Below are 22,459 nucleotides of genomic sequence, written 5' to 3'. Positions count from 1 at the left end.
TGTTAGGAGACAGCCAGGACATCCATTTTCTATTCTAAAATCCATCCAAAAGATGAAGGATACAGATGTTATGCTTTATCTCATAGAAAAATCATACTATTTCTTGCAAAGAGTGAATGAAATCAAATAATCTTTTCATCTAGAAAGTTATATTTTTCTTGGCATATAATTCTTGATGTACAATTGTATAAATATTCATAGAATTGTTGCATAAATAAACTGGATGCTGTATTTACAGGCCATGTGTTCTGCTGTATTTTGGCCCTATATTATAAGAGAAATTCCTATAAGAAGGTCTGGAAGCATTAGAGAAAACTAACTTTCAACATCTAGGAGATGTGAATAATAATAATAATAATAATAATTTGTTTTAAAGCAATGACATACTATCATAAGCATCGTTAGTTCAGGAGGAAATAAGCAACTCCGTATTCAGAGCAGGTGCAGAACTCAGTGCAGTAAATAAAACCTAGTGTACATTTTCAACAATACAGATAAAAAATAATATCGAATAGTGGCTTATTAACTGAATATCATTTCTGTTCTGCAATAAATGAAGGAAGGATTCTTTCCCCAAACTGTACGAGAAAATATAATTAAAGATAATATCACAGGATAATATCACAAAATATCTTAATAAACCTAAATTCCCACATTTCTTTATATCTGAGTGTTTGACTTTATGATCTTAATATTCTTGTGGGACAGCTTCTGCCAGTATCTTTATTATATTTTCATAATGTCTAGTTATTTCATTAATGCACAAAATTGAGCCATTTCTAACCTACTAGTCTGCAGTATATAGTCATACGTATGTACGGTCCATATGTTTATAAAAACAGATGGAAAGACATATATGGAATATATGGATGTTTATATGTATATAAACAAATACATATGTATACCCACAAACACACACACATCAAGATATCTAATAAGGACAGCTTTGCTCCTGAAAGACTGAAAGAGACGTGGTTAAAACTCCAGCTCCAGCCAACAATCACATCTATATGCCCCAGATTTCCATCTGCAAACTCTGGACAACAGCATTCCTCTTTCTTTTATTCTTTGGATTATCTTTGTAGCAAAGCCTTGCACCATGTGACGTATGTTGTCTGAGACAGTGGAACTAGCACTAGGAATACATATGCAAGAAAAACAAAGATAAAGAGCACGCTTCCTAAAGATCAGATCTTGCAAAGATGCTTGTACAATCCTCATGCTAACGCTATCTTTCATCCATGAAAACTAGTGTACACATAGCTACTGCAACATCTAGTCTCACATCACTTTTCTGTTGCAGATATATATTTTCTTTCAATAAAATATTGATAAAATTAAAAGCAAAACACAGAGAGCAGGCAAAATTGTTCTACCTCTCTTTCGTCCATCTTCAGCCATTGTTTGGGATCATCCTCAGTGGCTAGGAACGCAATCAAATCTAAGGCAGTAAGCCGTGTTTGACGTCGGGATGACACGAAAATCAGGACAGGCTTGGCTGGAGAATGGCTCCGGATAGCTGTTGAGAAAAACAGACCTTGAGAATTAGGCCCCTTGATGACACATCAGCATTGCCCCCAAACCAGTAGCAGTAGTACATGTGCCTGGTCTCTGTTTGGCTCACTAGGTACAACTGAGCTGTGCATAAGCCACCTCAAAATCAAAAATCATGTAACTGTGCTTAGGTGAGTCTGAGTCAATTAGCCCTCCTACTGTGGCACTGGTCATGAAGAGTTTAAGAGAAGCATTTAGAAAAAAAAAATACCACAAAACCCTGACAAGCTTCTAGACCACAAAGCTTGTGCATTTTCCCATCTCAGCCCAATAAGTTACATCCTCCTCCGGTATTACAGCATGTCACCAGGGGCCAAAGACGCGTGTTCGCGCCTGACCCAGGGCACAGACTGCATAAATGTTAAGTCTGTCTGCAAAAGACGGCTCATCCGCTTCACGATACTAAAAAAAAAAAAAAAGTGCAAGGACTAGGTCTTTTTAAGCTAGAATGTGAACTTTCAGCAGTTGCTGCGCAAGGTGAAGGAGCTCTGCTTCTGCTGAGTGCCAATTAGTCTGAAATACTCAGGACATTCTACATTTAATACATTTTAGCCTGCTTAAAAAAGCTTTTTTTTGCTAAGCCTGCACTCCAAGTTTCAGATTGCAACAAAATTCTTCTGGTCTCAGGAGAAAGAGTTGCAATGGAAATGCTAAAATAACCATGACTATAACATATCAAACAAGTGGGGAAAAAAGCCCTCAATAAATCATTTGTCTACAGATTTTCTAATATCAAGTATAGAGTTGTATGTAGAGTCTCATATATTCTCCCTAAATCTGATATGAATCCATTTTATGTGTGTTTTTTCTCATGTAATCCTCATTCTACCAAACAATTTTATGCATTCACTGTTAATTTATGGAAACCATTTCATAGTCTCCACACCACATACTGTCTCCTGAACCATGAATACCACTCTGCTTGTGTGCCTGCAAATATCCACTCATTACGCTTGTGAAAATATTGAAATAGGCAGGAAAATTCATGTGCATTTATACTTTACAACTATTGATGCCAATATATCTATATATTTTAACAGCCCAGCATCTCATGGATTTTTGTCGCCTCAGGAACAGGTGTGGCAGAACAGCCCAAGACAGATTTATTGTTCATTAGTGTTTTGGTACAATGCTCTTGTGGAGGTGTAAATAATGTGAGCTGTCAAGATTGGTCTCTAGTCCACAATCAATACTTCTCTTCTGTCATAAGGCTAATTAAAGCAGCTAAAAAGTCACCTCACAAATGTCACCTCACAATCAAAAGCAGATCACATTACCAAATTTATTTTGGAGGTTATTTTTAATTGATATAATAAATATTCCTTATGTAACCAAAACAAAACATGTTCCAATAAAATATGAGTTTTTCTTAAACCTGTCCTGCTTGCCAGCTTTAAGATTAAAAAATTGAAAACAGAAGCATATCTGGATACACAGCAAATTTTGAATTTTACGGTTATTGCTCTGAAATGAGAATTATGTGAGGTTAGTCTGACTTGCAACTTCTGTGTGCAATTTTTTACTGCTTACATACAGTGGACCATATGAAAATACCTCAGCAGATTAATAATATGAATGGCTTTATTACGCTTTTACAAAGAGGTTGTGGAGTCTCCTTCTTTGGAGATATTCAAAACCCACTAAGAGAAAACACATTTTAATTCCCTTTCATTAGCACTAATTTCATTCTTCTGTTCTAGGCACATTACATTCCATGCTATATGCTGCATTTGCAGCATACTTTATGTTACAGACAAATGGCTTTGGCTCATTAGCAGAAGCAGATTCCTCCCATACATGCCAAGAGAACATACAGTAACACATGTTGCAAATGTGTGGCAAATTAACTGTGTCAAGTGCTCAGAACCATAGCAAAAGACATTGCTTACCCTGAAAAGCAGGTTTGTTCATGCTGGCCATGCGAGGACAGTAGTGCTGCCCAGGGAAGCCCTGAATGTGCACTTCCAGGGGCACCGGGCGGACTGATGGCCGGAAGTTGAACAAACCCATCTACAAGCAAGCACATTTGTTTTCAGGTTTAATCTTGAATTGTCTTTCCATTTTCCTGCCGCACAACCATGTACCAGTCTTCAGAAATGTTTTTCCTACCTGATTTATATTTAGCCAGTCGGCAAGGTCTCTGGCATTTGCTAATGCAGTGGATAAACCAACCACTCTTACTGGCTTCTCTGTGTGAGATGAGATGAAGTTAGTTCGAGACACAATAACTTCCAGTACCGGGCCTCTTTCATCCCCTAATAAAAGAAAGGTCCATTTAGAAAAGAAGAAAAAAGAAAAGTTTTGCATGTCAAAAAGTACATTCGGGCCATAAGTATGAGCACATATTTGTGATTAAAACCAAACCATGCGCACCTAGTAGATGGATTTCATCTATGATAAGGATGGAGACTTTCTGGACATAGCTCCTGTTCTGCCAGCTTCTGCTGACACCATCCCACTTTTCTGGGGTAGTAACAATCAGGTCAGCTTGGGCGATCGCTCTCATATCGGGAGTCACGTCTCCTGTCAGCTCTACAACCCTGTAACAGAGTAGGACATTTTTCAGACAAAGTAAAACTTGGTTTTATGAATATTTAGAACATCGTGGGCCAGGAGTATTCAAACACTAAATCTTAAATGAGAGAAAAAACAAAATTAAACAGTTGGTTTCTTTTTGGTCACATGCTTCTAGCAAGATTTTCATAATGACTTTAAGTAAATAAACCTGACTGTTTTCTCAGCAAACACTGTTTAAATGCCAAACACCATTCCTTAGCAATACTACAGAAAAAGATGAGTGTGAATACAAGACCCCAACTCTCCATGGCTCCTTATCCAAAATGTATGATATAACCTGAGCCATAGCCTCCTGCCATAGCCAGCTAGCAGCTTTCTGAAACAAGGTTGCTGTGTGTTGTTCTGTATAGATCCCTGGTTTGAATAACGAGGTTAGATTGCAGTGTACCTAAACTTACTGGCGAAGCTCCACTAAGACTGGAGCAGAAATTATCCTGGGGACATTTCTGGGCAAGATTAACAGAGTTTTCTTTCCCCTAGTTGTTTGCCTTATCGTGCTGTCGATTTCTACACGCAGTATTTAAGACAATCCATGTTTTTAGGCTGAAGTTATAGAATTGTTGATATTTCTAGAACACATTTTGTACCTAGTACATCTAACGGAAATTCCACAAAGTAATGCTTATTTTCAATTAATCAACATTCAAGTCGCAAGTAATAGAGTCAATTTTGCAAAGGAAATACTTCCTGAAAATATCACAAAATAATTATTAATTTAAAAATAATATATTGTACATTTTTAATTTATAAACATGTAATTATATAATATTTTTATAGTAATTTAATCAATCCTCATAATCCATTAATAAAACTCTCTCCCCCTTGATATTGCCGACTAATCAGGCAGTGCTATGATAATAGCAGGAATCTCTTGTAGTTTGGTGCACACAGAATACCCCTTTCCACTGAAATCTATTGCACTGTTTTTAGCTTTAACCTACAAAAAACTCTAAGAAAGAAACCAAAATGCCCTAAATAATGCATTCTATGAGTGTAATTTTTGGCTAAAATGAAATATAATTTGGCAAGTATCAACTGGATTGCTATACATTTTATAAGTGATGACTGAACTCCAACATCTTATAGATCAGCAAGGAAGTCACGTGTCTAGGAAATAAAAATATACCTTTAATTTACAGATGAAGGCTAACACACGAATAGTAGTATACAGTTCATCCAACTTATATGAGATAGTCTCTAACTGAGATTTCAACAGAAACCTTATTTTGTATTGCAATTTCAATGTCAAAGGATACTTCAGGGAGAAATCTGATCATACATTTTATGCTACCAAGATATGAGAATAAAAATAGTTGGGTATCAAAGCATATGCCATTTTTCCTTTTGATTTTTTCTACCAATATGATGAATATGGAGAGAATTCTTTCTTTTTTTTTAATCTGTTATAAATTTGAAGGTTAATATATTACTTTGAAATAGTCAGAAGTACTGAAATAATCAGAAGTATGCTATAGATTTTATTCAGACTTGATGGACTGTTCTTTTGCTTTTTATTTCTCTGATTAGGAAAGAAGAAACATACTTTTTACCGAGTTTTTCTTCAATCCTAACTTTCCAGTCCTCAATTCTCTCACGAACGAGCGCTTTTAAAGGTGCAATGTACACAGCCTGTAAAAAAACAAACAAAAAACCCCATAAAAACAGAAGTTGAAATTATTACATTTATTAAAATGCACCAACGAACATACAGATTTATTTTAGGCCTCTAAGAATTAAACAAGCTCATTATCTGTAAAAGATTAAGGCATGAGTTCACTAAATAACCTACAACAGGATTCTAATTAAAACAGACTTAACATTTTAAAATTTTGCTGTGTTCTCTGAGCCATTAACAGGCAAATGAATTAAGAAACAAAAAGAATAATTTATTGAAATGGAAGTACTTATCAAACCATTTCAAAGCAAAAAACAAATCCTTAAATAAATATGGCCTTTTTTTAAAAAAACAAAGGCTATAAAACCTGGAAACTCACATTCCAGAACAGAAATAATGAGAGACTCTAGGAACTCCTACCTGATTTCTAGTTATGTAATTTAATTATTAAAACACTACAAATTAAATTTAAAAGCTGATTAGCTTCAGTAAAATGTCACAATATTTTCCTCAAAGCAGCCAACTTTGTGGGGTGATAAACACCCTTGACATGCAAAAACTGTATATATTTCCACATTTATGATTAAATATTCTGAAGCTTGATGTGCATTGAAGAGGAAGAAACTACTACCTGAAGAATTCATATACAGTTAAAATTGTTCAGCCAGGTTCTTTGTATTACTGAAACTTAAAAGAATACATGCCTTTAACAATAGCCTAATTCTAAGTCTGAAAGATGAGCTAAAAACGTATCTGTCTTGTTCATCTCAATGTAGATTAACGTATTAAATGAAGATACTAATATTTCAAAGATGGGTAAAGGATTTACATGCACATGATTTCTGTTAATTTCCAAGGTTACTCTGCTTAAATCTCACAGTCAGATACAAATATCGTTTCCAAAGATTTTAGAGCTGCCTGGTTGACAAGATGGCTAAGCCCAGATACAGACATATTTTCACTTGAATACAAAGGTGGTGAACTGCAGTTTTTAAGACAACTTGTTCTAAGAAAACATAAAATACTGGCAGCAATAGAGCCTTGGCTCATAATGATTAATTGCAACTTGTCTGTTATAAAGGGAGAGATTGAGCTAGTTGTCTTTGTATGGCGGCCACTAATAGCTGTGCAATAGGACTACTGTTAGTAGAGGAAAATTAAGCAAACCGAGCAAAAAAGTTCTTAGAAAACATTAAATTCACATAACTATGGGAAAGGAAAACCAGTATGCCTAGATGGCATGCTGTTAGATTTAATTCCAGTTCTACACTAATCAACATATAAAGTTGATATAAAAGCATAATGTACATCCTGCAGTACCATTTTGTACCATGCATGTGTAAATGTGAGAAAGTAAAATTCAATTTGCTATAACACTTCTACACTAAAAAGATACCTATACTGAATGCTACTAGCAAATTTATTTTACAAACCTTTGATGTGGGATACTTGTTAAAAACTCTAAAAATGGCTAATTCAGCCGCAACAGTCTTGCCAGAACCTGTAGGTGCTCCAAGAAGTACGTTACAGTCTGTGTGATAAAGCGTATGAAATATCTGGGTTTGGATAGGGTTGAAATGTGTGAACTTGTACAGGACTTCATATTCTCGATGTCCCAAGGCTGTGATAGGCAAGGGCTGAAGATCGAGCAGCTCTAAAAACATAAAATCATCATGAATTCATGACAGGGGATGCCATCACCCAACATACTTTATTATGAAGCTAAAGATACTAACGAATGCTTTAGCAAGTGGAAAATTGCTTTACTTATGTCCCATATGACATGTAGTCCTCATTTCAGCCATTGTCAATTGTGATGAGTAAGAAGGAAGAGCTAAAGTATTTCCTATAACTATTTTGACAACCTTGAAACCAATCACTTGCATAAATTAACTTTTTTTCTTAAACCTGTTTCTTTTTTTAACCAGTTGCAGTTGCTAAACTCACTGTACTAGATTATAGACAGATTCTCATGTTAACAGAATGTGGACTCACAGGATAACATAGTCTGCATACCTCAGACATGAGAAAAAAAATCTATTTAAGACGGATCCTTTGGGCTTTCTAGGTCAATGAAATAATACAAATCAGAGGGCACAACTAACTTTGACTTCTACTTCTTTAAAAATGTAGTTAAAGATACAATCTCAATGAACAAACAGCCCTTCAATATACAATTCTTGATATATCTTGAGGGCATCTGCTATCCAAACAATTAGAGATTGTGGAAGATGATATATATAACCAGATTGGATTTGGAATCCTACCAAATTAAGGAGACTGCAGTGATTCTGCTATGCAGATGCTTTCTTTGAAGTTTTGTCTTTTTTTTTTTCCTTTTTGTGGATAGAGGTCTCATTGTCTTTCAGGGTGCTTCACATTAAGGTACGATATGGGAGTCATAAAATCTACCGAGGCAACGATGCCTAATATTCTTCACATGCTTTTCACTGATACCTTATGGCGGTTTTAGCATTCCCACTAAAACTGTTGATTCCTTAGGCTCAGTTGAGGAGAAAGAAGGTTTTTCGCCTAGCAGTGCCTCTATGTACTTCATTGTTGAGTGGGAACCAGATGGGAATTGAAATCAATTACCATAAATCCTAGAGGCTCCATAACTGGTGATGTGTAAATATCTTTCTGTTTCTTCTGAATAGTAGTCAGTGATCAGTCAATTAGATAAAAAGGTTACACATGCTTTTCCAGACAGTGTAGGTACAGTATAACAATAGCTAAACACTTCACAAACACATGTGAATTTATGCATGCCAAAGGACAACACCGTACGAGAACTGCCTATTTCTGAATGCACTCACTTTGCAGACTGCTAGATGAGCCAAATGTGATTACAGAGGAAAGGTTTTACAATGACATCAGGCACAATGAATGTATAAAGCAATTTGTATAACCAGAAAAAAAAAAAAAACACAAACATATGCTTCTGTGCCAAGTGCTCAAAAAAAATAGGAAAGGAATGGAGACCACGACTTGATCAGCAGTCCTGAGTTGCAATTAGGTGTTCAGTGTGGTAACAGTGCTTTGCCATGATGAATTCATTTTAATATTTTAAAAAAGTAAAATGTTTTATACTTTTATATTTTTAACTCCTTATGCTTTGTCTTTGCAGAATACCATTTAGAATTCAAGGATCCAGTCTACCTTAATTTTGGACTAGTGTAGAAGAAATGTAATGTTTATAGGTACTCAGGCAACACAAAGCATACAGATTCGGTTAACTTTATATGACAGCTTCAATTTTGCTATGGGTTATGCTGAACCTGAGGTAACCAAAAAGCTGGTATTACACTGCAACAAAATAAGCTGCTTTTTAAGCAGGAGTTCAAGGTAGTAAACCATTCAGAGAGTTTTAGAGTTAGTGAAGTAATGGTGTCAGTAATACAAATATGTGACAGAAAGTGAATATTTTATAATCAAGTAGGAGTTAGAGATTTATTGCATTATCATGAAGAAAATCTGTATGTACAAGACGCACTGAAATGAAATGACGAGATCTGAAATTACCTGTGTGTGGGGGATGTCTCTCTGGAAGGATCAAATGCTGAAAATTGATGATACAGACAGCCTCTGCTCCCAGCCATCGATCGGACACAGCGCGGATGTAGTATTGAGAAGGCAGAGGTTCAAAAATTGGAATGGTGAACACGAGCAGTTGAGGTTCTTTAGTAATGACCTAGTATAAAAATCATGCAGAGAATAATTACAGGACAGACAAACCAATAACTAAAATCATACAGTTTGCCTTACTTTCTCGTGCATTACAAATACAAAGCAGTCACGTGCGCAAGAAACCATTCACTTGTCTGCATAAAACACCTCTGCAGGGAGAAGGGACCTGGATTCCATGGACTTCAAAAGGTAAGCATAAAGCTCCTCTTCATCCTTTTTTTTTGATAGACAAAAACATAACAAGCTTTCTTTCACTCTTCTTTTCCATCTGAAAATAACTGTCCCACCAAAGGAGGAGGAAAGAATGCAACATCTGAGATTAGAAACATTTTTGTGGAAGCCCAAGCTCATTATAAACACCTGAAAATGAAAGGGGTGCCACTGATTTGAAAATCTCATTAGGTCAAAATGTTTAACATTACAAATCCCCCCCTCATTATTTTTGCCTTTCTGTGGTATTCTGAATAAAATCTGTTACCTGTTTTTTCTGAATGATGAAGTACTCTGAATGATAAATGTGATCATTAGTAGGATCTTCTACCCATATCCACCAGGGCTCTCCAACAGTGCCATGTACCTTTAAGAGAAGAAAATATAACTATGTTGGAGATTTTTAAGATTTGCCAGGTATATTGGGAAATATTTCTCCGTGCTGTAGTCTTTTAAAGGAATGTAAGAAAAAAAAAAAAAGAAATCAGAGATTAGAGCCACATAACATTTGTAATGAGAGAAGCCTAATAAAAGATTATGTTAATGCATATGTAATATACATGGGCATGATATAAATATAACTGACAGACTGAACTCTCAGGGTTTCTTCTAGGCTTCTGAAAAACAATTCCTTCTTTTTCCTCGCACTCTGTCTCCAGGTTCTGTGCAGTGGAGGATTGCTGCTGCTGTCCAGTGCTCATTTTTCAGACAAATACAGTTGCACTTTCTTAGGAGAAAAAGGGATTCTGAATCCTGATGCTCCTCTCTCCTCCTCTCTTTCTCTCCCTTCTCCCAGAAGATACAGCTGGTGGATTCAAAATGTTACAATGTGATTTATTCACTGGTCCAGGTTGAAGTGAGGACACAGGGTGGAGGCTGCCTCTAGATGTGTCCTCTACCACCTGGCAGCACTGTGCTCCAGCTTAGACTTTAGTTTGCTTTCTTCTTGTGTACCTGTGATCTTGTTAATGAACTATTTTGCAATGGTAGCCACAAAGCATAGCTACACGAGATGCTCAAACCTGAAAAATCTTGGTTTGTCAGAGTAAATGGCCCCTGTGCCAGCATACTTCAAATTACGAAAGAAAAAAGACAAAAGCGCATGGCAAAGCAGTATGGAAGTCATATTATTAAATGAGGTTGGATTTCTGAGGTTTTTACAGATTGAAAGAAGGTACAAAAAAGTATGAAAGTGAAAAAAATGTTGGAATTATTCCTAAACTTGGTTAACATGAAGAAAACACAAAAGTGCACTGTTACTTATAAAGGCTATTTTAACACTATGGGAATCTAGTATCAGTTTACATAGTCCACTGTTTTCAGCACAAGTCAATATTTTGCATGTGCTGTAAAAACACTCTCTGCACTACCTTTCTGGGGCAAAGAAAGGCATTGTAGAATTAAGGTATTTTTATTTCTCTTTTATTTAACATGATTGCACAGTAGATAAGTAGATGGACAGAAACAACTCTCTGCCATTCACTTGCAATACATTTGTACTTCATTAACAAGTTCAGTGAGAACTGAGGACATGACAGGCAGTGAGACTGCAGAAAGACACAGTTCACTGCAGGTGATGTTTTGGAAAATCCTAGCGGGACCATTACCTCATCTGAGCATAGGAGACTTGAAGAGTGAGAAAAAGAATTAAAGCAGTAGAGGAAGTTCAAAACTCAGAATTTTTATTATGAACTGCCATGATATGTTTGTTTTGGAGCGTTCAGTGACAAAGCTGCATGGGGAAAGAAGGGCAGCGAGGGAACAAGAAACTCAGCCCCGCTCGACAGTGACGATTCTCAAGAGCCTTGGGGAGCTCTTAAGGACTGACACCTACCTGTATTTGGGGTAGCCAGTGCCCTAAAGCCGTACATCTGACAAGGGACTTGATGGAGGGCTAATTAATACTAGTTGCAAGTTCCGCATTTATCCTGCAATTATCCTGGATTCCTGTGCACTGCAGTAAGATTTACTTGCCCTGTCCGGGTAGTCCTGTTGTTCTAACCATATAATAAGAATTTTCAGTTGGGATCTGACTTGCACACTTTTTCTAAACTTAAGGGTTCCCAGTATTGAAAACTACAGCCCTTAAAGATCAACATGATGTTGTATCGCACCTTTTCCAAACATAGCTTATTGTCTTTTTCTAGCCAAGGCAAGTGCAAAATTGTGATGCGACTGTCCCAGCAGCAAGTATCTAGGTAGAGGAACAGCTCTAAACAATTGAGTCCTAAACAATTCCGGTTCATTTTTGTTTCACGCAAGAGAAATGTAGGCAAGTATTCAGCTAGGTATGGTATTTTGATTACTTTGATTTTTAATATTCCTAATAATATTCTTAATAATATTCTTCTACTAGAATCTTATATTGGTTCTGATTTTGAGTAATCTAATTTCTGAATGGGAACTTTTGCCAGACAGCTTTTCTGCCAATTACAGCTATACCTGTAGGTTTCTACAGTCTTCTGAGCGGCTTGGGAGAACACTGTGATGACAGGGGAGCATTTTCAGAGTTTTGGTGATTGAATTTAAAAGACAATTATTCATGTTTAATGACTATTCAATTTGTAAATCATTTGGGCTATTTACCGTAACAGAAGTTTTATTTTACTAAAGAAACAACAAGTTCAACAAAACTGGCAAAAATAAAAAGCCTAACAAAAGCATTCGAAAGTTTTCCAGGGTCTGATGAATACTAATATAGAAACTCACACCAGAGGAACTTCATATGTTGAACTGAAAAAACGCTAATAATGTTTTCAAAGCTGTTTCCAAAGTGGCCATTAAGGAATACTGTAACAATGAGTCACAGCAAAGCTTGCGAAAAAAACCTGTCTTCTGCCATATGTTTAGATGTTCATAATTCAAATATCAGAGTAGAATACTGGGCAGAGGACTAAGAATGAATTCAGAAATAGTATTATTAAGATATAATTTAATGAGAAATCTATTCATCTTTAATATAATATAGATTCAAAAAATGTGGACAGTGCATTAGTAAATGGAGAAAAGACTGAATGATAAAGGTTTGCTTAAATCCTTAAATACTGCATATAAATAAGGCAGCAGTTATACTGAATTAGGAATACAGTCCTTTTTTTGGTAATAAATCTATGTGGCAAATAAAACCTATCTTCTTGTATTTTCATCTTTAAACTCTCATTTATGATCCTGGTGAAGCTTCCAAAACAAAAGAAAAACCCTTTAGGAAAGGATTCTAAACATCTAAGTGTTTATGGGCTAAAAACCTAATTCACTTGTGAATAAGGCAAATGTAGCTCCTAAGGGATTTTTAACTTTATTTTTAATAAAAGAACAGAAACTTAATAGACATTTTTCAAAATCATAATTTCTCTCATCTCCTAAGAGAACAAAAAGACAAATACGCTTGTCTGTTGGGTACCTTTGCCTTGTTTCTGCAGAAAGTTTCAGGAGAAATTCCAGCAACAACACAATGCCCTCATGTGGACATTTGTATTTAATTTAGATTTGTCTTAAAGCTCTTTCTAATTAAACAGATTCTGAGTGTGAAGGTAGGGGCGTACCTAATTTCTCGAATAGTTCAACTCCTTTTGTTTAAGCTGCACCCTAAAACACAGATGCCTGTAACTCCTGCAATCTCTCAGGTTTTCTGTTCAAGTGCTAGCACAAAAAGGCACTGACCTTGTGATTACGTATTTGTAAAGTCATAAAGAGCAGCAGAACCTGGCACACACGAACTGTGTTTTAAAGGGACATGTTCTGAGTTTGTCACTCATTCACAGTGCAGCTGTCCATCTGCACCTCCCTCTTTTTGCTTCTCCTTTCTGGGAACATAACCCTGAAACCCGTGTGTCTGACTTCTGTTACCCAGTACCAGCACTTGCTTCAGCATGTTCTAAGCAGTGCAGTGCTGTTACGCTTATTTGGAATAAAAAGATGAGTTTGGCTGTTTTATTTTGCAACATTCTTAAAGATCATACTATTCCTATTATAAAAATTGTTTTTTAGCTAAAATAATCTTTTTTTTTTCTTTTTAAAAAATCTTATTCTAATGCCAAAGCTCTCCCGGTGATCACCATCTTTACTGCAGCTGGCAGCTGAACGCTTCCCTTCCTTCCTCCACCTCTTTCGTATTTTATTTAATGATTTAGTTATCGTTTTACCTGATCGTTCCACGTGAAGTCCGGAGCGATGTTGAGCCGCACGCGGAGCACGGTGCGGGTAATTGGCTGAATCGTGGCCTCCATTGCGATGGAGGGGATTTGGTGGACGCACTGTTTTACCTTTAACCCAATCTTCACATGATGCAGCATATGACCTGCCAAGAAAACACCAGGTGTAACAAATTTGCATTTACTGGGAAAAAAACACAACTCCGACTTTCAAATTGGGTTTCAGAGAGGAGTATTATCGCTTGCTTGTGTTGCTGTTAGCTGTGTAAATGTCTGACTCTCTTGACCCGGCATGTCTGAGTATTTTGTAATACTTAACTTGAATTAGCAATTTAGAGCTCAGAAAAATCAGTATTAACCCCCCTGTTGGCTATAACTAAGGGTTAAAATAACTAATAAGAATTCACACTGAAAACATATTATGTCAAGCTAGTTCCCTTTACTTTACTGACTTTTTGCCCAGGCTCTTACCAAGCCCTATAACTCTCTTTTTCCAAAGCAAGAATATTGACCTTTCAGTGAAGGACACATATTTGAACTTCTATAATTTCCATGCAGCAATTGAAAGTACACAGAACATTGTATTTTCATAAAACTAAAGGAAGTGAAGGCAGTTAATGGCTTAAAAATGCACACACCTAGTAAATATCTCACTGCAGCTCCCATCTCTCAGGATACAGCAGCGTGGAACACAGACAAAGGAATAACTAAAAGCTGCAGCACGTTTTGTTTTCTACCATAACCACCATCACTGCCACAAGAAAGTGGTTATATTAATAAAAAATTCTTCTAAAAAAAAATTACTTTTATTTTTCAGCTGAAATACTCGTTCCCCTCCCCTTCATTTTAAATACAATATGGAATACTGTAGAATGGAGGCATTTTCTTTTTTCTTGAAAAATATCAATTTCATAGTTTATTTAGGGAAATAAGGTTGATTCACTACATTCACACAGAAATTGCTTTTACAATAATTTGGAACGTATTTTAAATGTAATCAGAATGGTTTTATGCCCTCTCTATTAAACTTACAAACAGGCTGCTGCTGTTTACTGATGCCATTATGCATTTCTCTGTATTCACTTTCCTATTATACAAAATCGAAGAGGGAGAGAGAGCCCATTATTTGTGCTGTGTGTAAAGGGAAAGGGTGATGCAAATCTTTTACTGGTATTTTAACACTCAGCATTAAACTTAGGAGCCTCCTAACCTTAATTCTCTTTACATTCCCTCTTCAGTTTTTCTGAAGACTGTTCCTGACACAGGTGTTTATCTACAATATTAGGTACTGAACAGTGATCTTTAGAGGGAAATCCAGAAATTTTACCCCCTATTTAACCAGTTTAGTTTGCATTTGTAAAACAAGTGTGTCTTCAGCAAATTCATTTTTAAAAACCAAAACAATGGGTACAAGTTCATAGTACAGGCAGCAGGGTAGCACACTTGCACTGTTGCTCGCTTTTGCAATTACGAGAAAACCTTTGCAAGTCATGTGAATTATTCAATTATTTGATTCAATACATTTATGTAGGCAAATGGGCTTTTTTCATGCCAAAAAATCACTTTCTATAGATATGTGTATTTGTACACATATCTGCTAGTGTAAACTCCTCTCCCAACTTTTGTTCTTGTAAAGTTAATGTGAAATTCTCTCTCTTCTTTTTCTTTCCTTTTTTAATAGTTTTATTAAGAGAAACTACAAATGACATTTGGAATTATACGGCCCTCCTAAGAAAGGTTACACAAACCTTCACCAGCAAAATAGCTATAATGAACAAAGAAGCTGCAATTTTTCTTATGCCACAAAAACCTTCAGCTGTTCTCTGATAATCAGAACTGTTTTCCTCAGGCATCACAGAATTTCTTGACTTTTCAGAAACTTACAGTTACATTTCAATATGTCAGGACATCTTGTCTGATCATTCTTGTCTAATTCATGGCACAGTGGAAAACAGGCTCTGTGCAGACAACATGCACAGGGATAGCTGGCACCTACCAGATGTTTTTCTCTCTCCCTCGGATACGGAATGAGTTAGTTCACTAGCTCCTGTCTTTTAAATTCTATCTCCAAGTCAAATCAATGTTTACAAAGTATGAAGCTCTCACACTGAAACTAGCATTGAGGAGACAGATTGAGAACAAGCTAGCAACTGCAAGCTGCTCCTTCTTTCACTTCAACGTGGCCTTGATTTAAAACACAAATAAAAAAGATAATAATAATAATAATAAAAGAGAAAATGAGAGGCTGCGCTGCCAAGTGAACATTTCCTTCAAAGTCTGGGTGGCAGAAAAAGAGGATAGACAGCAAGAAGTATGTCAAGTAGCAGTACTTGCACAAATCAACTTACTGTGGTGTTTATAAGGCTAATGAACACCAAACATCATTACACATAGTCACCTAAATCAAGTGAAATCTCAACTACTTTTAAAATAAGCTAATACAAAAAAGACCCTTCACATAACATTTTAAATGTATATTACTATTTTTCCATTTTATAACTATTACTTTCATTAAACTGAAGGTAGGGAAAATCTGGTCATGCATCTTAATAAAAATTTCTTGCTTCGCCAAGGGCAGAGGCAAGGAGAAAGAAGAACAAAAAAGAAAAGAATAAAAGCACTACTACAAGTCACTGACAACTATTTAAGTGCTAATATAATGCTACACAGGCATACAACAAATTAACAACTTGTACTTTTTAAATTCATAATATATATCTCAGAATAAAACCAGCATTTAGATGTTTTACTTATATAATATATAAAAATATATATTATAAAATACAAAATCAGCTTTTGAAATTTTCTTATATTCCCTTGATTTAACTTATTAAAAATTCTGCAAAATTTAATATTGGTTCAACTTTTTTTCAACCTAATTTCAGGCAGGTTACAAAGCTCCCCAAATCAGATATGCATTCTCTTGTCAACTGAGAGAAATACCAAGTCAGATACCATAACTTTCTAACAAGCAGTGATTTTAAAGTCTTTTTTTCTCTAAAATTAGGATGCTTTTGAAAGCGGACTTTTCTTTCTTAGACCTGTGTAATAGGTGGAAGACCAAGATCTAAAGGATTCCCCCCCACCCGAATCATAAGAAATACTCCTTCTTAAGACAGGAAACATAAAGATATTGCACACACAGAATTGCTTTTCAACGTCAACCAGCTGGTGAAGAGTTTATACATGACAGTTTATACAGACATAGTAGAAATTGTCATTATTTCTACCACTAGGCTTGTGGATTTTCTCATTATCAATGTGTCAAATCCTTTAAAAAATTCCATTAAGGTTTTGCTGCAATGACACCAGTAACAATGAATTCTCCATGTTCAATGAAAATTAATGCAGTATTTCAGAAGCAGGCCATTTATTGATAGTATACCTGGACATAATAATCTGCTTTCATTCTTTTTCACGTTAATAGTATTTCAGAAAAAAAATAATAAATGGCCAGATTTTGCCAACTGGCAAAACTAAACAGATGCCTTTTACAGTAGTGTATTACACAGTGTGAGCAAAAAGCCAAACAGGATTTTTATCAGCGTATTTAGACGTATGGCTTTTGCATGAGTGTTCTGGATTGGCAGAACATGGGTCAGTCTCACCCTCAATGTGCAGTTGTGCATAACAAGTTGCGAAGGTTGAAAAAACCACTATATCAGCCAGGCCATAATACCATAATAAGGTGCTTACGTGACTTCCAGACCAGAGTGGGTCTGTTACTGAATGCTTCAGATTTAGTTCTAAGCCTGCTCAGAGTTTACTGCTTGTTGAAGCAGACTAACACTACTGATTTCTCACCTATTTCATCTTTTCTCATGTCCTTCATCTTGTCCACGGTGAGATTCTTCTCTTCCAACTTTGTGAGGACTGATGGTGGCAATACTGAGAACTGTCTCAAGGGGCTAACCCAGCCCCACAGCCGCTTGTCAATGACTTTGCTGAGATTCAGTAGTCGATATGTCATTGCAGGCCAACGTTTCCTAAGGGCAATCTCAAAAAGAGCTCGAACAATACGAGCCGCATTCTGAAGAGGGAGAGAGAAAACAAGCAGAAATGTTGCAACTCGCTCAAGTATTCTTTGTAAAATGAAAAGGATCCCATAGGCCGATCTTTGACAAACCGTAACAATAGATTTTTCTCTCCGAAATTATTCCAAACATTCTTGACAACTTTATCATTCCTTCGCTGTCTAATGGCAAAACTACCTCATGACTGCCTAAAGATATTATGAAAAGAAGCATGTGCAAGGGATTAAAGTTGTAGCGGCAGGTCTATCACGGGAGCTTGATCACAGTTTGCTCATACCAGGACCTTCTACGCTCACTGAGTCTCACGGACTCCTGAATCTACTTTACTTGCTCGAGCTACCATCTTCCTGCTTCTCCCCCCGTATATATACTCAAACTCAATTTATACTTGGAAATTCAATTTTTTTTTTAACCTTTGTCATGCTTCCATAGCAATCTCTCATTTCATAGTAAATTTTGTAGCACTCGCACAGAAGTTTAACAGTAGTGATTTTTACGATTCGCCAAGCCTACAGTACAACCAAATCGTATAAATCTGCTTTGGAGTTAGAAAATTAATTATTAACATAGGTTTTAAAGATGCCAGCCTTATCCCAAGCAACAAAGTTATAAAATTTCTTTCCTACACTTATGAAACACTGTTGAAAAGATATATATTTTTTTTCTTTTGGTCTACCAGTACCGAGCAGCATGCCTCGATTAGCAATTCTGTTCTTGATTCATTAAATAGAATACAATCATTCTCTACTGGCTCTGTAGTACCAACAGGAATAAAAAATAGTGGTTTTTTTTGGCTATGATAGGAAGCATATGCTGCTACAGAAGCACAGTTCTTCTACTTCGAAAGGATGAATGATTTTTTTTAATAGTCACTCCCCAATTCAAAAGTTTCACAATTTGTAGCTCTTGTTCTACATGCACAATTTACGAAGGCCTGAGAAGACGACTATGTTGCCTCACTAAAAATCCTATAATTGAGACAGACAAATAAACACAATTGTCTTGAAAACAAGGATTGAGACTCATACTGAAGATGGCCTTAACGTGCAAGTATCACATTTCTTTACCATGTGTGTAATAATTTCAGGCTATCTCATTTAAATCTATCTCTACGTGCTGTGAAATGTAAACACTTCTGAAGAGGCAAATATTACCACGAAAATATTGCTCAAGAGTATGTATGCTTTACAGCATTTAACTCCCATCTTTAGCAATAACTAAACACTGTTTTTTTCCTAAAATGTTGTGACTTAGACAAAAATGATTGAAAGACATGTCTTGTTAAAAAAAAATAAAGAGAAAAATATAGGATGGGCTAAAAGTTAAAGCTTTATAGCCTACTTTATACATTTACTATTAAACATGTGGGGATGTCAGCACCCACACTTCTAGCGAAATTTCAAGCAGCACCTTTTTCTTTCCAGGACAGGCTGTAGCCGGGTAAGCAAGCAGTTCTGTGTCAGACTTTCCCTTTTCAGATTATTTTGTGTAAACACAAATAGCTAAATGTGCTATAAAACTAGCAGCCATTCAGTCAAGTCAAGTTGTCAAGTTAAGCCAACAAATAAATATATAGGCTAGTATGTAAACGTACATGTTAAGTGTTAGCAATAAAATTGAAATAGCACATCTTTCTTGTGTAAACCAAAGTTTGTAAATAAAACATATTTTGTTTTGAAGAACAAAGTATAAAAATCCACAAAACAGAAATAGATTGCAACAGTTTTACAGAAAAGAAAGTTAAGAATAACATTTATATATAACTAATACTGAACGTAGACAAGAAATACTAAATATTTCAGGTAATGGATAATACTCACAAAAATCAAATCTGAATTTAACGAAAGATTCACTAGTCTTCTAAGGTAGGCCTTTGTAAATCTTTGCTACTTAAATAGTAAACAACACAAAAAGGCTCTGATTTTCAAATCACTGCATTAAAAACGTGCAAAAAAGTTTGCAGATCAAGGCCTACATACATAATTCATACAACATTTCGGAGGATGAAAATAGCAGGAGGCCAAGCAACAGATATATATCAAAATTAACTATTTTTACCTGTGCAACATATGCGGAATCTGAAATAAGAGAAAAACTGTCCATCTCCCCTCTGCTAATATATGTTTGAAGGAGGATATTTATTTTTCCGTAATTGTTTTCCACACCTCCTGGAGCAGGAAGTTCACAAAAATCATTCAGTAAGGTATCCAGCTCTTCTATTTCTTCTTCTCGTACCTAAAACACAATTATGTGTTATGAAGAGGCTGGAATAACTTGATAGAAACTTTTATACAGAAATCAAATTTCACTTATATCATAGTTACATTATTTTTAAATAGAGACTCTAGTTTTAAGACTGGAAAAAAAAGCAAAACCAAGTCTTCTGCAATGTAGCTAACAGACCATAATTGAAACTATCTTAATAGTGACACAATTACATTTTATTATTCATCACCACCTATTAAGGTTGCCATTGACATACAAAAATTTGATATGCCACAAAATTGAATCTTCTGACCCTACCATCCTTCATCTGATGAGATTTCATTTTTTATTTGACCAGAGTAAAACCTCTGTCCATCTGGATTAGGGCAATCTTGAATTAACATTAAATGCATTCATTATAGTTACATAGTTTGCATGTGGCATAATACCTTTTTAACTCAAAACTGTGAAGTACTATGATTCATGGTATTAAAGTTTTCACTGTTAATAAGATTAAGTCTTAATATGAGTTAAGAAATATTCATATCTACAGCTTGAATAATGCATAACATTTCACATTCTCACTGATGACCCTCACACGGCAAAAAACAGCATAAATCTACATATTCTTTGATTTACTGATAGTCTGTTAGTGTAAAACTTATTTAAAGAGGGTAAATGTTTGGTCCCTGCAGGGAACCATCTGAAAGTAATTTCCAGTTGGACCTGACTACCTGACATACGAAAGACCTAAGGCAGTTGGGTTAAAAGCCCCCACTCTCTGCCACTGGTCCTACAGGAAGGAAAAAATGATCAAGGACACAACCATCATGGATGAGTCCAATGTCAAGGGAACATTCTTCTCTTCTCTGCTTACAGCTGCATTTTAGGTATTTTTTCCCACACTTGCATAACAGAGCACAGGTCAAATCCTGACCTTGCGACTCACCTATCTCAAAATACAGACTTTGGAAAGGTCTTACAGAAAAGTTTCATATTAAGAAAAGCTGCAACTTATATCACACAGAGGGGTAAATCCTGTGCAAATTCAGTAACCAGCTTAGCACTCAAAGTTGCACAACAAATCGCTACAAAGTGGAAATGGTATGGCACTACTGAAGGCTGCAGGCTGGTAAGAAGAGCCACGTAATACAAATCTGAGAAAGCAAACTGGAAAAATTGCATTTTAGTCAAGAAGCAACATCAATAACTTTCAGATATAGAAACATATTACATCATATTCTCCTTATGCTCTCCTTTTAAGCATTTAATTATGCTAAAATTAGATGTAGCAAAATTCCAGCACCGTAATAAAAAATAATAAAAGCTTTTCATTCTGAGAATGTTGTACGCATCACTGTGAAATCTCATCCTTATTATCTTCTATTATAGAAGAGATTAAAAAAATATGATTTCTCCATCAGAAAAAGAGATGGTCATACTCAGTGTGTGCAAATGCGTAAATATGTAGATGGCAAAGGATTCACACTGCCAGCTCTCAGAGCCAGGTGAATAAGAGTCAGCTCTTATCTGAAAGTTGTATAATTCTGGCAATGAGTCTGAACTGATAAATCCTGCTGCATGTGGCTTGCACCTCTATGAGATGGAAGTGCGGGCAAACAAGCTTGCCACAATTTGCACTGCCCTGTATTGCGTCCTGCCCAAGAAGGAGGTACAAGAGGTGCTGGAGATGACCAAGTGTAACAGCAGTGTAATCTTCTAGCCTGCCCAAGGGAGTCTCTTAATATAAACTTCTAGAGTTCAGTTTCAAAAATATTGCCCCCATACCCGAAGTAGATCACAGAGTCAAAGCCAGTGAATCCTGCCTCACTTCTGATATAGCAATTTGCCCAGGAAGAAATCTAATCCTGATTTAGACTTCAAATAGAAAAACCCTCTCATCCCCGGGTGCACCATTCCCATGTACACTTTGGTTCACCTGTTAATAATTGAGGAGCTGAAAAGATCTTAAAAGCATTTAAAAGGAACTTTCAAAGTTCTGTAGCTAGTTATTAAATGTGCACTATAGTTTAAGATGAAATACACACATATTTTAATGAGATTATATATAGTTTTGGCAGCTATTCCTTCTTAGAAAACTTTTTTTTTTTTTTTAGTATTTAACAAGACTTAGGTCTATGAAATAGGCACTTACTATCTTACTATTTATGGAAGGAGTGCTATAGAGGTGTCTAGTTTTAAGACACACTCCCAGTATGAAATGACGCAACTTACCTTGATCTGTTCAAATTCTTCAGCTTTTGATACTATAGCAAGAATATCGCCTTCTGTTTTATGAGCATCAAACAATTCATTGAAAGTCTATTCAAAATAAAATGATTTGATTTAATATCGAAAGTAAAAATTACGAACAGCACAAAAGAAAAAAAGAGTAATCAAGATTTAAAAAAGCACACAAGGTTAAA

The 22,459-nt window shown here is 35.8% G+C and overlaps 1 protein-coding gene across 1 annotated transcript in view; it reads right to left on the bottom strand.

Moving 5' to 3' along the window:
• ASCC3 (activating signal cointegrator 1 complex subunit 3) overlaps window positions 1-22,459 on the bottom strand; it is a 240,803-nt gene that overhangs the window by 60,297 nt on the left and 158,047 nt on the right. The window contains exons 19-30 of the mRNA XM_088534698.1: window positions 22,269-22,355; window positions 19,887-20,063; window positions 17,599-17,824; window positions 13,786-13,940; window positions 9,912-10,010; window positions 9,269-9,437; window positions 7,180-7,400; window positions 5,675-5,760; window positions 3,928-4,094; window positions 3,664-3,809; window positions 3,444-3,564; window positions 1,377-1,519 (exon numbers count right to left, since the gene is read on the bottom strand). Of these exons, the coding sequence (XP_088390824.1) occupies window positions 1,377-1,519; window positions 3,444-3,564; window positions 3,664-3,809; window positions 3,928-4,094; window positions 5,675-5,760; window positions 7,180-7,400; window positions 9,269-9,437; window positions 9,912-10,010; window positions 13,786-13,940; window positions 17,599-17,824; window positions 19,887-20,063; window positions 22,269-22,355 (1,797 nt within the window). The remainder of the gene's footprint in view (window positions 1-1,376; window positions 1,520-3,443; window positions 3,565-3,663; window positions 3,810-3,927; window positions 4,095-5,674; window positions 5,761-7,179; window positions 7,401-9,268; window positions 9,438-9,911; window positions 10,011-13,785; window positions 13,941-17,598; window positions 17,825-19,886; window positions 20,064-22,268; window positions 22,356-22,459) is intronic.

This window comes from Tinamus guttatus, unplaced genomic scaffold (assembly GCF_059628265.1).
Source record: "Tinamus guttatus ecotype Peru unplaced genomic scaffold, ASM5962826v1 Tinamus_guttatus_pri_ptg000036l, whole genome shotgun sequence".
Lineage (NCBI taxonomy): Eukaryota > Metazoa > Chordata > Aves > Tinamiformes > Tinamidae > Tinamus > Tinamus guttatus.
This window is presented reverse-complemented; position numbering and strand designations above follow the sequence as displayed.